General features: G+C 39.1%; 1 protein-coding gene and 1 non-coding gene across 2 annotated transcripts; one reads left to right on the forward strand and one right to left on the reverse strand.

Moving 5' to 3' along the window:
- Positions 1 to 668: 668 nt before the first annotated feature.
- Positions 669 to 761, reverse strand: TRNAI-UAU (transfer RNA isoleucine (anticodon UAU)). Its single transcript is given in 2 exon segments — positions 669 to 704; positions 724 to 761. It is a non-coding gene; the product is annotated as a tRNA-Ile (tRNA).
- Positions 762 to 14386: 13625 nt separating this feature from the next.
- On the forward strand, positions 14387 to 16940 carry LOC140341011 (transcription factor HES-5-like). Its single transcript, XM_072426501.1, has 3 exons — positions 14387 to 14496; positions 14959 to 15133; positions 15244 to 16940. Exons 1-3 carry the CDS (start codon positions 14440 to 14442, stop codon positions 15471 to 15473), a joined length of 462 nt encoding a protein of 153 aa, XP_072282602.1. The 5' UTR covers positions 14387 to 14439; the 3' UTR covers positions 15474 to 16940.
- The last annotated feature ends 450 nt before the right edge of the window (positions 16941 to 17390 follow it).

A 17390-nucleotide genomic window follows, 5' to 3' on the forward strand; every position in this document is an offset into this window, starting at 1 on the left:
TGTGATAATGTACAAAACCAAGATTAGAAAAAAGTTGTCTCTGTCCAAATACTTATAGACCTAACTGTATGTAGGATTGCTGAATTATTAGCGTCCTTCCTAAAATAAATTGTATTAGTAAGATTAATATATAATATATGGGAGATTTCTTCCTTGGAATCACCTCTTAACGAGTTTCTAACACTGTATAGAATTTAAACCTAATTTTGAACTTTAAATATGATAATTTCATTAAATGTATACCTAAATGTGAGTATCTTGTGTTGCATGTATATTGTATTTTTGTCTTGTGAAAAAAGAATAAAAAATGATGATGGATATGATCTTGTGCCAAAGCAGTATTGCCCAAATAATATTGCAAACCAAAAGTCTTTGTTGTTAAAGTCATGTGATCACTTAATCTTGACCAATATGGCAATTGATGGATTTATCACAGAAGTGTATCACACATTGCCTATCTTCCAATTATTAGCACTGCACATTCATAGCTTTCATTGACATTTCATGGCTCCATTTCTGGGTAATTTTTTTAATGGTGAATTTAGGTTAATGCCTATTTTATATTTAATAGGCATTAACCTAAATCAATCGATGTAAATTCAGTGAAGTTGTGTCCTGTACTACCAATAGGGGGCAAAGTTCGGGTTAGGTAGGTAATTTAAAATCACTGCTCCAGGTGAGGATCGAACTCACAACCTCGGCATTGCTCACCAGTTACTGTCTTATAAGTACCGCGCGCTAACCGATTGCGCCACTGGAGCTGTTGTGATACTTGGGTTCAGGTAATTTTGTATACTGGCCAGAACTTATCTTTATATATATATATTATATAAAAAACATACATACATATATATATATATATTTATTGTTTTTTACAACCCAGAAAACATCCTATTAGAACTGGGCTTCATAAAATAAATATATTTTTTTTAATTTTAATTTTTACCTTTCTTTAGGAAGTATCTGATCTTGGATTTAAAATATATTTTTAAATACTACTAATTATGAGTTGATTGTGAGGGTTATGGGCAGGTTTGCAGCAATGTTTAGGTATTTAACATGAGCATATATTTTAATAATTGGAACATTTTTTTTAAACCTTCCCATAAGATTCCCTGAGCATTTCACACATTTAATGCCTGTTATTTACCTGCAAAAAACATCCTTATTTAGTCATCCAAAAGCCCTTAGACTGCTCTTGGTTGCTGCCTTTTCAAATATGATGTCAGCAGCCGCACACATTAGGAATTATGTAAAAAGTAAAGGAAAGGGCAGAGGAGCTGGTCCAGCACAGACAGTAACTTGACACTCCCAAAAGAGGAGAGAACTATGATATGGAAGTAGGAAGGGAGTGGTTTTAGGGAAATGGCTTCTTTTTGTAGAAGTTTAAATTTCCAATTTTACGTTTAAAGGAACACTGCAAACAAATAAATCATTTTAATATTTTTGCAAGTACAAAAAAATCAATATTTTGTATTTATGATTATTTGTATTCGGGAAAAAAAAACACTAAAAAGTCTGCTCAGTATACTGGAGCCGAAGTTCAATATTATTTGTTGAAATTGATTATTTCACAACAATTGAATTCTATTTAAACAAAACTTATTTGAATTTTTAAATCAGGAGATTCTGCAATCATTAAACAAACATTTTTCATTTTTGTTATTACAAAACAAATTCCAAAAAAAAAATAATAATTAGTATTATTATTCGACTATTATTTTGCATGTTGGTGATACTTCCCCTGAAGAAGCAGTTTCTTTCTGCGAAACGCGTCGTGTTCCTATGATAATCAAATATCTTTTTTATTGTGCATTAGACCTCACCTTTAAATTCATGTGCCTTGTCCTTCGCCCTATGCTAAATGGTAATATTATTATTAATTATTATTGAAAATAATATGCAATATTTATGTAGTGCCAATGTTGTGCATTAAATAGGGGTTGCAGATCACAGACAGATACGAACAATGAAACAGGAGGATAGAACCCTGTTTAGAAGAGCTTACAATCTAAGAGAAGGTAAGTAAAACACAATAGGTGTGATTTAATAAAGCTCTCCAAGTCTGAAGAGGATACATTTTCATCAATGAAGCTGGCTGATCCAGCAAACCTGGCACAATAGGAGTGTATTTTGTATGCTTGATGTCTGATGTTTTATAGAAATCTTTTGGATTTTAATATATTTTCAACACATTTACTTATGTTTTACCTATCCACTTCTTGTGCCACATAAACCATAATCATAACCATAAACATTAACCATGAGTCTTTGGGCTTTGCATTTTTAATTGACTAAAGTTTACTGGGAGGTGGCAACCCCGAATTGTTTAACATTTATCTAGTACATTATTATTACCTCATTAATAATATTGGTATTAGGGTAAGTTAATTAGGTTAATATGTTATTAATATTATTCATAATGATTATTATAATTGCTGTCTTCCTTTAAATTATAATATAATTCTAATAAAATAAAATTTCTCCTTTTTGTTCCTTTCCTTCTTTTTATGTTTATAATAATAATAATAATGGTATTTTTAAATATTATTTTTTATTATCGTTATCTTTTTTTATTATTCTTTAATTATTATTTTTATTGTGATTTTTATTATGTTCATTTTTTCTTCTTGTTTTCCTACTATTATGTAAATAAAATGTTAATTATGAATAATATTATTATTCAGTTAATGTGGTTATTATGTTAATAATAATCATCATGTTAATGATAAGAACTATAACAATTTTTTATTATTTTTATTCTCATCAGCATCATTATTATTATAATTTTTTTTGGTTTTCTATTATATTTACATGAGCCAATAGCCACCAGCTTGTAACTCTATAACCCCTGAATCACATTTTCTTTACGGAGAAGTCGTCTCATTGGCAACAGATGTCATTTGTATTGCATATGGGATAAATATTCCACATTCTCCATGCTGTATTTCCCGCCAATCCTTGACCTTCACCAGTGAGCAGACTATTTATCCTCTTGGTGAATAGCCCCAAATACTTAATTATGTCTTCCTGGGTGTCCTTTAAAATTAATTAGCCTTTCCACTGCTTGTACTTTCAAAGAGCCCGGGGCCCCGGTCTTTTCCTGTGAGAGTTTCAGCCAGCAAATCTTTACAACAATGGGTCCTGTCTTTGTGAATGGGGCTCAGTTTAATGTTGCCGGAGTTTTTCGCGGGATTCCAGTCTATAATCTACTCCGTCAGCGCGCGGCTTGTGAAGCCCTCGTTGGCCGTTCATTCCCACACTTGGTCGGCAATTGTTAACTTGTGCCAACAATACAAACTAAATTGACTGTGAATGACCTTGGGGGTAATGACTGATGAACAGGTGGAGGGTGGGCTAGATGAAACAGGGGCCGGGCCAGCCTGAATAGAGAAGAGACCTCGAGAGCGTTAATGCCTCAAAAAGTTTGGAAAAAAAAAACATAGCCTGATGTTTGGAATCAGTGGCATTCCAGTCCCACGATAATAAAGCGACACACTTCTAGGCGGGAGTGAAAAGATCAAAAGACAGGAAGTACAAGGCCACTCATGGGCTGCCGATTGCCTCCTCCAGCTTCCTAAAAAAGATCTTCTCCAGACCCCTTCTCTATTCAGGCAGAATATTTATCTTGCGATGAGATCATGGCGATTCTGGGAAATAAAAGCATGCATTCTCCAAACGGAATGTTCACCAGAATGCACCGCACAATGTCGGGAACGTTTTTGTTTTCATGACGCCCAAGTAGAAAAAAAATTCTTTGTACTGTTATATCGATGACATCATGCGGATAATAAAAAATACTGCGACCGCATCTTTTGTTCCTTTGTTTTATTTTCTTATAGAACTTTTTGGTTATTGTTTCTTTTCTGTCTTTTACTGTTTTGGAATATTTTGGAGATTGAGATTTATTTATTATATACTTGAGGTATTGACATTAAAAAAAAAAAAGCAGATCTAAGGAGATGTTCACACGTCAGATGATTCTCATCTGATTATCATCTCAGGGCTGGTATTGGACGAGAATCTGGCGTGTGTACAGCGCTCATCTGACGTCATTCATGTATCCGTCCTGACGATTACGAAAGATCGTAATACCAGTGAAGGGGGGAGAGCACAGCGGGGTGCCGCTCCATCGTTCTGTATGTACAACACTCGTTCAGCCTTTTGTTGTTGGAAAAGATTGTGAAGGATCCCAACGACAATTATTGAACTTGTATACGTAGCCTGATCACTATGGGCCGTTATTGAATTTTGGTGCATCATAACATTGTATTGCAGGCACAAACGCATAGCATTCAAACAAATGGGGGCCGTCGGGAACACTTTTTAGCATCCAGTGCGGTTGAGGTTCAGTTTCTAGAAGAAACTTGTTCCTTCTGCTTTTCTTCCTCTGGTGGAAGAATCACCACTGCAAATGCAATGGCCATCTGTGCAAACGTATTGGCCTGCAGTGTGGTTAGCTGCTCCTGCTATGTGTCTGGGGGCAGCCAATCATGTGGTTTTACACTACATGTGTAAAAGGTCTATGTTCAGATTGGCAGCAGGAACAATAGTTGCTGTGCAGCTCCCAGGAATCAGCACCTTGTCAGCAGCTCAGGTGGTCACACTGCTGAGATGGTTCCTTAAGAATATTCAGCTGGAAGATTTTACAGCAGCTCACAGTAATGGGTACTGATCCGATTACTGCTACCCCATTCATTCTTTATGCGCGGCCACAGGTGGGACACTGTGGGCCTGATTTTTTAAAGCTTTCTAAGACTGGAGAAGATAGACTATCATGGGACAACCTGGGTAATCCAGCTGGAATAGATTCAGGAATGAAAACCAACTTTCCCAATTATTAGCTAATGATTTTTAAGAAACCCATTCCAGGTTTGCTGGATCACCCAGGTTCTCCCATGCCAGTGTATATTCCCCAGTCTTGGAGAGTTTTAATAAATCAGGCCCACAGTGTCTCACCTATGGCCACGCATAGAGAATAAATGGGGAAGCAGAGATCGGATCAGTACCCCTTATTGCCAGCCGCTGTAAAATCTTCAGCCAGGAGTCGGCTGAGTGTCATACTCACTTGTTGCCTGCAGGTGTCACTGTTTCAAGCAGTTGACTCATTTCCAATACATCAACCTTGAGTTGAGTTGGTGAATTCTTTCTCTAGCAACATGCTGAGCTGTTTGATGCAGCTGCAGTTGTTGTATTTTTTGATATTCTAATCAAAGATAAATTGCTAGAATTTGCTTGTACCAATCACACATCAATACATTTATAGCTGCCTTTACATTATTAGGTTTTAATCGAAGAGTTAATCAATTAAACTGATCAAATTCCAATCAATATTAGGACTGTCAAAAATTGAATGAAAAAGAATTGTCAAAAAAGGAATGTCAAAAATTGATTGGTCATTTTATTGGTTCAATGGTTAACCCCAGTAATAAATCAAAGCATTTTCTGTGTCACTATTGACACTTTAGAGTATCAGTGGATGGTACATCAAATATTTGTAGTCGATCACCGGGATCAATTGATTGTAATATAGATCAAGAATACCATGGAGAGAAAATGTAATTGTGTATGTATAGCATTAGTGCAATGATGCTGATGTGCCAAGTGTAACAAACATTGCTGCGTATACATAATAATAAACAGGATAAAAATCCTGTTTATTATTAATATTAATAATAATACCCACGCCAGCTCAGTGGAAGATGAATTCTGATTGGTTGGTTACTCTGATTCACTTTTATCCTATGATTAATTGCTGTGTTTAAAGGCAAATAAAATTTATCAGTAACTGCCCACAAAGAACTTCCGATTTCGCTGCATTTGGCAATTTTCTCCCTAGTACTAGTTGCAGCAATCCTATCTGTACACTCAGAGCAAGATATAAGGAGGAGCAATATGTGCAGTTGGGCAACAAGGGCCCAAGATCTCCCACAGCCAACAGGGACCCCAAGTAAGTTTGGCAGAAGGACCCCAAATCAGTTCTGCACAGGTGATCAATGTTGGCTACATCCTCCACTGTGTACAATCAGAGGGGGCATAGGTAGGTACAAAGTGTGTGGCCCCTGGATCAGCCAACTTAACACCCCACAAGGGCCCCAGTCAGTTGGTTGGGGGGGGGGCCTCAAGTCAGTTCTGCCTGCTATTGGCTATGCCCACTACAGTGTACAATCAGCAGTGGACATAGGGGGTGCAAAGTGTGCAGTGGCAAAAGGGCCCCTGGACCCTCCTAAACCAACAGGGGTCCCCAATGGGCCCCAAGTCAGTTCTGCAGGTCCACCACTGTCTACAATCATGCATCTACAGACTTGCTGCACATCCCTTTCCACCAGGAGGGGATTCTGTGAGTCCTCACTGACTTGAAGTTTCCCACACTCATCGACCAATCAGACCGTCCGGCTGAACAATACAGGAGCTTCAATTACTGAATGCTAAATGAGGTGTGGGATTGCCTTGGGATAATAAAACTCTGCTGGGCAGCATTGACACATTAGAGTCTGGGAAAGCATGGGGTGGTCAGGTGACACGTGTTCAATCTGCCCAAAGATCAGAATGTGAGACCAAAGGAGGAAGATGACGAAGACGGATCAGATTGCCACTGACTCATCCATTACATTTAAACCCCATCAATAAATCACAATGAAGTGCAGGCAGATATAAAAAAAACAAATATAAGAAATGACTAATTTTTAAATTCCTTCAACTTGGTATAAATCATTTATCGTTATCATGTGGTTTATTAGCTTATCTCTAATATAAAGTCCCTCTGACACTATGTAGCAATCTAAGACTGCTCTGTCCATGGGGTGACAACGCTACTGTGCCATTTCACTGCAGAATCAACAGTGTTGTCACCCTTTTACAGGAAGTGAAAAATGATTAGATCCTGAATTTAGTTATAGTCCTTCCTTAAGGCTTGGCAAGCACCCTTCAGTCTTATAGAAGCCCCAGCTCTGTTTGTAAAAGACTGAGAAGCTTGTAAACCATATGACTGAGAAGAGCCATAAATCACACTGCAGTTAGGTCGCAATTACCCTCACAATTGGCTCACTGGCCCCCGAGGGCCCGATCATGTGAGCAGGTACAATACCGGGTTTCAGTTTTTTTGATCTTAGCCCAACTCTAGGACACTTTAAATCTAAAACTTCTTAAAATTTGGAAAGCTTTGATGTGTCTTAGCCACAATGGAGTTGGAGGTGCAGCATACATCTGGGCTTGGATGTAAAATATATGGTTCTTCAGGGACACCGTACTGACTCTCAGACATTGCTGCAGGTTCAGGTGATTGCTAAGACTGCTCACTATTATTTTTCTTTTTAATTGTATCTTCTGCTGTATGGTGACTACTTTAGAAAATACCCTCTAATGCAGAATTAAAGCTTAACACACACTGATGCAGAGGGGTAAGTACCCTGAAACGTGTCAGTAGTGGCAGGCGATCCTTTCAGGAACATCTAGCAGCAGTAGACCTTAAAAATTTTTGCAAATGTATGGCAATGGCAAACCATGATGTGCCTCAAGGGCGACAGAGATGGAGGTGCACCATATATCTACGCATGGATATAAAATATATTGTTCACGATTACTGAGATCATCAGTATTTTTTTTAATATGAAGCCGCAAATCCAGGTGGCCTCCAGAGCACAATTAAGGCTTAGCACGTACTGAAGCATGGGGGTAGGTACCCTGAATCGTGTCAGTAGTGGTAGGAGCCTCTCTCAAGCACCTCCAGCAGTAGGAAATCCTCCCAAGCATTTTGTAAAAGTGAGAACGGTGATGAAGGTGTACCATACATCTGAGCATTCATTTAAAACATATTGTCCATTGATTCGGAGGTCATCAACAAATTTTAGAAGTAGCCCCAAATCTAGGTGGCTTCCAAGGCACAATAAAGGCTCAGTACACACTGAAGCAGGGAGGTAGGTACCCTACAACGTGTCAGTTGTGGCAGACGACCCTCTCAAGCAGCTCCAGTAGCAGAAGACCCTCTCAAGCCCGGTATAAGGGACAATAGTGATGGTGCACCATACATCCGGGCTTGGAGGTAAAACATATTGTTCATTGATTTGAAAATCATCAATAGATTTTAGAAGCTTAGCACACACTGAAGCGGGGGGTAGGTACCCGGAAACATGGCAGTAGTGTCAGGAGTCCCTCTCAAGCGTCTTGCATAGGTGAGAATGGCAATGGAGGTGCATCATACATCTGAGCTAGGATATAAAATTCACTTATTCAGAGATCATCAATACTTTTTTAAAGAAGCTCAAAATCCTGGCAAAATTAGGGCTTAGCACACACTGAAGCAAGGAGGGTAGGTTCCCCGAAACATGTCAGTAGTGGTAGGAGACCCTCTCAAGCACCTCCAGCAGCAGGAGACCCTTTGTATAAGTGACAATAGCGGTGGACCATACATCTGGGCTTGGGGGTTCATTGATTTGAAAGTCATCAATACATTTTAGAAGCTCCAAATCCAGGTGGCCTCTAGGGCAAACCTAAGGCACCTACTGAAGGAGAGGGGTAGGTAGCCTGAAATGTGTCAGTAGTGGCAGGAAACTCTCACAAGCATCTCCAACAGCGGTGAACCCCTATAAGCATATACCCTTTAAAACTTTTCTAAAAATTTGGAAAACCTTGATGCGTCCAAGCCGCAGTAGCGATAGGTGCACCATACATCTGGGCTTGTAGGTAAAACATTTTGTTCACCGATTCCGAGATCATCAATACATTTTGGAAGAAGCCCCAAATCCAGGTGGCCTCTAGATCAAACGTAAGGCTTAGCATACACTGAAGCAGGGGTGTAAGGTACCCTGAAAAGTGGCACTAATGGCGAGAAACCATACTAAGAACATTTAGTAGCAGTGAATCCCCCTTGAGCACTTTGAAACTTTTCTAACATTTGGAAAGCTTTGATGTTTTAAGATGGAGATGGAGGTGCACCATACATCTGGGCTTGGATATAATATATATTATTCTTGGGGATATTCTGCAGTTTTAAGACTGCTTGTTGTAACTTCTCCTTTTCATTGTATCTTCTATAGTCTATTGATGAGGATTCTCAGGAGCTGAGATCATTCCAAACTCTTTGAATAAGAGCCTCGGATCCAGATGGCCTCCAGGGTAGAATTACAGCTTAACACACACTGAGGTCAGAGGGATAGCGTGGCACACTTCTATTGTCCGCCTGAAAGTCTTCTATTGAGAACCGCTGTGGGAAAGTTTAGGAAACTTAAGCTCACACACCTCTGCCAGAAAGGATCCCAGCACAGCCGCTGTCCCCGGGGGGACCCGGCACCTGCCCGAAACTTCAGCTCCTGAAGGACATTCAACTTTGGCCAATGAATAAGAGGTCGGACTAAAGGTCGCTTCATGTCAGATGGCAATTTTATCAGATTACACACAGAATTAGGCCATGTCAAGTGTCCAGCAGCCAGGAAATTAGAGATTTGCTCCATTTTAAGTGACTTTAATGTTTAGGATTGTAAATGTCACCTCTATTGTGTCCCAAACTTATGGGGTTTTTTGGTGTAGCTTTCATCCGTATTTTAACTCATTTGTTCCATACGCATTTTTGGCCATGCGATATAAATCACCCTATATTTTTATTTTCTGTATTTTTGAAACCAATACCCAATAATCCTGCCTTAAAAGTCTAGGTACTTCCTGTTTGTAGTGACAACAGTCCCCATTATGATCCCGTGTTGTCACAGTTCCCAATGGAGACACCAAATGGCCATTCAAGCCCTCATTACACCGTCATAGTCTTTTATTGTGACTATTAGGAAAGCCCTGAGAAATTGATAAATGCCCCTTTTCTATATATTTTTTGGGGTCCGGTAGTAAATGGTGATGTCATAATCCTTGCTTTGTCCACTCAATAAAAAAAAATGGTTCCCAGGACTGAAACTTGTCACACGCCAATAAATTGTGCTTTAATTCACAAGAAGGGTCAGGATGACGGCATGTTTGCGACCGTCTTTCCCACATTGTGCCGTTCCTTTTCATGGGCCATGTGACCTCCATCTCCAGCTGTTCTTTTGTCCGGTCACATAGTTCAGGCAGACACACTTCTATTGTGTCCCAAGTCCCCGGGCTGTGGGAAATTTCAACAAGTTCATAGAGTGAACATTTACATTGTGACCATGCAAACAGCAGCTTGGAAAGATTGATTGGGCCGCCAGAGTCGTTCCCGGTGTTTTCCAAGGATGCAGGAGATTTTAAGTCACTTTTGAACTTTTTTTTTTGTCAAATTAAATTCCTCAGTAGCTCACATTCTGCCAATCGGATCATGCGCCTTTGATGACATGCGCGCTTCCATTGAAGAAAGATGTGTGCTTGCATCTATAGGAGGCACTTAGCTGGCATTCCTGGCACACAGTGGCGATCAACATGGAAGAATTCTTTCTGTCCCTCTGTGGGGGTGTCTGTTGTCAGTGTTGGGGTCCTTTAATACCCAAGGTGGCAAGTACCAAAGAGCACCCCCTATAGGCTGGGACCTACGTCATCAGCACACATTGACAGGTCTTGTTTGCATCCCCCTCCACCTGCCGAAGCCACCTTTTCATCCAAACCCTTCAGCCCAGCTCTGGCTGTCCTAGCCCAGTGGGGCCCATCAATTTAGGAACATTTCATTTACATTTTAGGGCCCCTAAAGAGAACCTGTCACTAACTTTGTCAGAAGTGCACAAAATGGATTTTAAATTCTTTATTGCAGAACTTCTCTTTTTCATAATCAATTTTTGATTAACTTGCATTATGGAGAGGGGGATGACACAGCAGGTGGCTCCCTGCTGCATCCTCCCTAAAAGGAAATGGTGGAAATGTCATCTTCACCCAGTCAGAGAGAGGGAGAGAGAGAGAGAGAGAAAGAAAGAAACTTAGCATCTGTACTCATTCATTTTTTCTGAGATTCACTATTTCTGAGATTCACTCTCTAAGGTTCTGATTCTTTTGAGACAAAATCACCTGCAAACTGCCATTCACCCTCCGTGAATCAGCCTGAAATTCTCTTCATTTCCATATCAAAAGCAGACTTTCTCCTTATCATTACCCCCTATGGATCTACATTTAAAGCAAATCTTCAAATCGCTTTTTGTTTTGTCAAAGCAAATTTGGTAAAAACATTCCAAGCTGGACAAATCTCATCAGATGGAAGGTTTATCATGGAGTAATGGGGACACCTCAGGCAGATGAGTAACTTCCTGTCCTGGGGACACCACAGTGATATCTGACCAGTGACTGGGTCATAAAGGGGGTTTGATGTCATTAGGGAATGATTCAAAAGAAGTGAAATGGTGATATACCAACCAATAAAGACCAAACACTTAAAATTTAGGTTTTCAAGTTTTAAGTTTTTAGCGGATGGACGTGAAACATTCAATCACTCTCACCCCATGCGGACAGACGCTTGGAGGGTGCAGATAAGGTGAAAGGCCCCATTGTATAAACGACACACGGTATTGGAATGTTTTACAGTAGCTGCCTTTCCAGTAGCTCATTTTTTCCCACGATGATTGCCAACATCCTCCATGTGTCCACTCAATGGGCACACTTCCTGTCTTTGATGCTGCAGGCTATGATTCACACCCGCATGTCATGCACACTTCTCACCGCGACCGGACACACTGCCTGGACACATTTGTCCCTGACACAGAAAGCCAGCAGACAGAAAGTCTGAGCCAATCAGATGGCAGATTTATAGACTGGTGGAAAGTTCCAGATTAGAAGAAGTGACTGCGGAATGCAGAGCCAATCACATTTCTATAAAATCATTTCCAAAACATTAATGTCCTTGCAGGGTTTATTTTAATTCCTTTATTGTAATCCTTCCTTTTAGTTCCTGGCACAGGCACTTCCTGTTATAGGGTGACAACGCTCAGTCCCTGACTCCTAATTCTGAACCTGTGTTGTCACCAGACTACAAGTGATCATTTCCATACACTGGCACGGTCTGGTGTTGTCAGTGCCCTGAGAAAAGCAGCCATTGGCTGCAAAGAGGCTGCAAGAGATCGGCGGCACTGAGATGTAACAAAGGCTAAAAAAGCTGAAGGTTTTGTATATGATGCATGGTGCTTTAGCAAGACGAATGTCATTCTGTTGGGGTTTGCATCTATTTTAGGCTTCCTGTTGTCCCCAAAGTTGAATTTTCCCCAAGTGACCACAGAATGCCTACTAGATGGCAGCTCTGCCCCCTTAACCCTTTCTATCCTGAAGAGCTCACATTCCTTTAGTGGGTGTGCGCTTGGTGCTAGGGTTAGAAGGGGTTAAAGGGGCAGAGCTGCCGTCATCCAGCCATTCTATAGTCACTCCGGGTAAATTCATCCTAAGCCCTATACAGATGTCAGATGATTGTCGCTGGAAATGATATTTCATGATAAATGAATGAGCGGTGTACAGACATGGAGAGAAAAGGGAGGAGGATAAGCGAGCAGCACCTTGCTATACTCTCCTCCATAGGAGTGCACAGCGGCCCTTTCCTATTAGTAATTCATCAATACATTTGACATGACAGATTGATAAACGGCATCAAGAGACAGTCGGACACAGATTTTCCCCCAAGACCAACACAACCACTTCATTAAACAGCCAATTCTATAAACTCGTAAAATCATGAAATAATGTTGTTATTTCTGAATCTGATATTTAGCAATTGATATCCAGTATGAAATCAAGAGAACCTGTCAGCAGGGTACAAGTACAATTTGTGTTCAGTTGAAGCACACAAGCACTAAAAATAATTGAAGCAAAACTCTGACTATCAATTTGTGTCACTTTCATTTTTTGATTAATTACTAAAAATCCCCCGCAGTGTGGAACAGTACCCCACATTGATTTCTGTCCCTGCGGCAGCCCCATTTAGAATGAATAGGGGCAATACTGCCAGTTGTCAAATGTGCAGACATTGGCCCTTTAACAGAATTAACTTTCATTAATATAAAATCTCACTTACCTGCAAACCCCTCCACACCTGGAATCAATCTGGTCCTGTGCCATCCTGGATTTCTACTTCATCGGGAGGAAGCTCTGGGCACCGCCATCTTCTTCCTTCCTCTTCTTTCTTCTGCATACTTCACCCAATCTCGCATTGCGCAAGTACCAGATCCGGTGATGTGTGTTCCTATAAAAAAAAAGAAGAATGCAGATCTCACTGCAGAATTTTTTTTTTACATTGTGGAAAAAGCCCTATTCTGCACATGCTCAAAATCAGGCATGCGCAGAAGGAGCAGCCCGAAGTGACATACGTATCATAGGAGGCTCTGCGCTTCCATTCTGTCTTTACTGCCATGGCAGTAATGGCAGAAGAGGAGGAGCCACATTCTTTCTTCATAAAGAGGGGTTATCTACTCTTTTATAAAAAGTAAAAATTGTGATGATAGGTTGGTTTAAAGTGCAAGTGACTGAGCGCCTGGCAAGGTGCAAGCCATAGGGAGCTGTGCAGGATCGTTCAATCCCTAGCACGTCTGAACCCGAAGATTGGTTAGTGATGTAGAATAGGAAATATTGTGATTTTGTTTATGAGTAAAAAGAATATTTCTGATATCATTTCCATCAGATGTACAAACATTCCAACGTCACGTCCACCAATATTGCACATGTGTCCTAGAACGGCCAATCATTTGCCAACTTTCCCCCACCTAGATTGTAAGCTCTTTGGGACAGGGTCCTCTCCTCCTCTTGTGTCACTGTCTGTATCTGTCATTTGCAACCCTTATTTAATATACATCGCTACGTAATATATTGGCGCTATATAAATCCTGTTAATTATTATTAATATTATTAATAATAATAACTGTACACACGCTAGATATCAGTTGATCATTGGATGCGGACGTATTCCCTTTTGACGGATTTTGCAATCAGATTTACCCTGAGACAATAAAATGATTAATATTCCAGATCAATTTTCAGGGAAATATTGATTGTTTGCCAATTGTTTCCTACATCTAATTATAATATAATAATACATTGGTGCAAGATGAAAAAAAATCACAAACTTCTTATAAAGATTTGTTTATTTCTAATAATAGTATTTTTTCTTTTTATAACTTCTGAACTTTGTTTTGTTGCTGCAAATAAAGAGACAATGCAATCAGCACTAAATCTGATATCTGCAGATGTTATATGTTCCTGTGCAGAGAATTCTCTGTAAAAGTTGCAATGTGTGATTTTATGGGATAACATCTTGTTACTGGTCTTTCCCACACTCCCCCCTGCATCCTGTATTATCCTCTGCTATTAGAGGCTCCAGATGCCACCTTGTAGTGTGACACACGTCCATTGTCCCTACTGCTCTGTGATTGGCTGCTGAGTGTGGGAACCTCTGGAAAGCCAGTTCTCCATACATTATTATGCAGGGAGAGGGGTATATATGGAGGGCTCAGATGCTCAATAGCAGACACAGCAACTGGCTCACCCAGCACACTGACTGCTACCAGCTCCACCAACATGGCACCATGCACCATGAGGACATTGGATCAGCAAGCTACCAATGGGCTCCGAAAGGTAAGATTTTCCTCTAGTGCGCTTACTTTATATATTTTCTTTTACATTTTTTTATTACTATATATTTGCTAGAGTGTCTGATGAAAGAACAAAAGCAGACAACTACTATTCCTTATTGTAGTTCCTTCATATTGCTGCGATTTGCTTGAAGTTTCCATTTCTTAAAATAAATCAATTCATCATTAGCACCTTTCAGCTGCACAGTGAGCAGACTTTTCTTTATATTCACTTCTATTTAATAAGTTTCTGATGAAAGAACAAATTCAAATGAATATTATTCATTATTGTAGTTCTTTTTTACATTAAATGGGTAGCTTTCAGCTGCACATTGAGCAGACATTGCTTTATAGGAACTTGTATTTATTAAATTTATTATTTACCTTCTGTACCCATCATTCAAAGTTAGATTGATATAGATGGTGATAACAAATATATTAACTATTTCTTGTCTTGTTTCTGCAGCTGAGAAAGCCTGTTATTGAGAAAATGAGAAGAGATCGCATTAACAGCAGCATTGAGCAGCTGCGTCTCATATTGGAGAAAGAATTCCAAAAAAATCAACTGCCCTCCAAACCTGAGAAGGCCGACATATTGGAGATGACGGTCATCTTCATACAGCAGTACATGGCTGAGAAAAGTAAGTAAGCCCTCACCCACCCCATGCCTGACCTAGGTCTTGAGTTTATTGATGAGCAGATGATTATAGATTGGATTTTATATAACTAACATGCATCTTGTCTATTCCAGATGTGACAACAAGCTCCAGCCAAGCCCATAGAGATGGCTACTCCACCTGTGTCCGAGACTCTGTGAACTTCCTATCCTTGCACACACAGACAGACACCCGGATGCAGCTGCTGCAGAACCTCCATGGGGTCCAGATTGTGAACAATACTCCTTCTGCATTCCCTATCTCCCAAACCTCCAGCAAGCCCAGAACTCCAGACAGCAGCATAGCCCTATGGAGACCCTGGTAGACAATGTGGACTCTATTCTGGACTGTACATGGAGTTGGGTGTACAAGGAGCCTACCTGACACCTGTACATAGGGATCTGATCCCCATGAATGTATCTATCAAATGGACATTGCATGTAATCACATTGTGATCTCATAGTATTCTGTATTGTATGATAGAAGTAGACCTAACTTCTCCTATATGGACATTGTACTGTATATGGAGCTAGGAGCACTGGTCATATCATCTGCTTCTTTAGAGGGAGGTGGTTCCATATTTATATAAATATGAATAGTTATCTTCTATGAAGAAAATGAATATGAGCTATTCACTGAGCCTTCTCAGTGTTACATTGTAAGCTATAGTATGATGATATGATATGAATGATACCTAAGACATGCAAAATTGACTTACAATATTAAGAAGCCACTTTAGCATGCCATTAGTCATTTACAACACTTGGTCATTCAGGATCAATGTCTGCAAACAATGGACTTGCAGAATTCTTTATTATTGTAAAGATTGTCACATTCTGTGAATGTTCTGTGTTACATGTATCCCATGCAATGTATCCCAATGGGGTGTGACTGCATGTTGTAACTTTATAAGTGTCAAGTTGTATTTATGTTTGTTGAATCTTCTGTATACAAATATAGAATAATATTATAATACGGTCTTTGTATTCTGCTGAAGAACTGAGTACATTAGTATTGCATTTGCTGCATTCAGGTATACAATGTAACTATAACATATTATACATTGTGATTATTCCTTTATAAGGAAAACCTATATAATAATATATTATATGTATCATATCGCTTAGATATTCAGTATTATAAAAAAATGTTCATCTATTAGATGTATTTTTGTATGCTCTATTGGCAGTAGATTGGTCAAGTTGTATTTATGTTTGTTGAATCTTCTGTATACAAATATAGAATAATAATACAATACAGTGTTTGTATTCTGCTAAAAGTACATTAGTAGTGCATTTGATGCATTCATGTATACAATGTATCTATAACATATTATACATTTTGATTATTCCTTTATAAGGAAAACATATATATATAGATATAATATATGTATCATATCGTTTAGATATTCAGTATTATAAAAATTGTTCATCGATTAGATGTATTATTGTTTGCTCTATTGGCAGTAATAGATCAGATAAAGAAAGCAGCAGGATTTGCATTTTTTGCAAATGTTATGTTTATGTATGATCAGTGTAAGCAATATTTGCAGGAATTGTCTGTATGTTAAATATAACATATTATGGTATGCATTATCTGCAAAATAATTTAACAAAGAATTCGTCTTTGAATTAAGTGTGCAAGATTTGCAGTGTACAATGTAACCTAGGGTGCTATGCCATTCTTATGGGATTTACACATTTGTATCCATGCATTATATGCAGATGTGATCAATGGATTTGTGTTGTTACAAGTTCAGTATTTATATAATAAATCTTTTATTTATTTAAAATTAGTGTTGATCTTTTTTACTTTGCAAATTCCAATTTGAGATAACAATTGTAATTGTTACTTGTCAATGAATATAGAATAAGTAATTTTTTTCATATTTAGTCATCAGAGTAACAAGTTTATTAACTTATAAAAGTCTTGGGGGATCTTCCCAAATGGTCTATTCAGCTCTATGCAGGTAAAATCCTTCTCTGGTAAACTTTAAATGTGTTCCGGCCGCTGACCCTAAAGTGTGTGATGTCCCTGATTTCCAATACATGAACGGTTGGCATTTTAAGAGTCAGTCCATCCAAATCCAATATTTCAGGTTTTTAAGTTAAATCACTTTTCTTTTACTTCTTGAGATCACATGGCCATATCTCTTGAATTCCCAAGTCTACACATATGTTATACCCATAATTCCCGCACCATTCACAAGAATGGTTTTCTGGAGTTGCCTACACATCCAAAT

Source organism: Pyxicephalus adspersus, chromosome 11, assembly GCF_032062135.1.
Source record: "Pyxicephalus adspersus chromosome 11, UCB_Pads_2.0, whole genome shotgun sequence".
Taxonomy (NCBI): Eukaryota; Metazoa; Chordata; class Amphibia; order Anura; family Pyxicephalidae; genus Pyxicephalus; species Pyxicephalus adspersus.

Bases quoted from the DNA above. Each gene is read 5' to 3' on its own strand.
- LOC140341011 (XM_072426501.1), top strand. From the start codon at position 14,440: ATGGCACCATGCACCATGAGGACATTGGATCAGCAAGCTACCAATGGG. The intron at 14,497-14,958 runs GTAAGATTTTCC...TTGTTTCTGCAG, and splicing joins CTACCAATGGGCTCCGAAAG to CTGAGAAAGCCTGTTATTGA. The intron at 15,134-15,243 runs GTAAGTAAGCCC...TGTCTATTCCAG, and splicing joins GCAGTACATGGCTGAGAAAA to ATGTGACAACAAGCTCCAGC.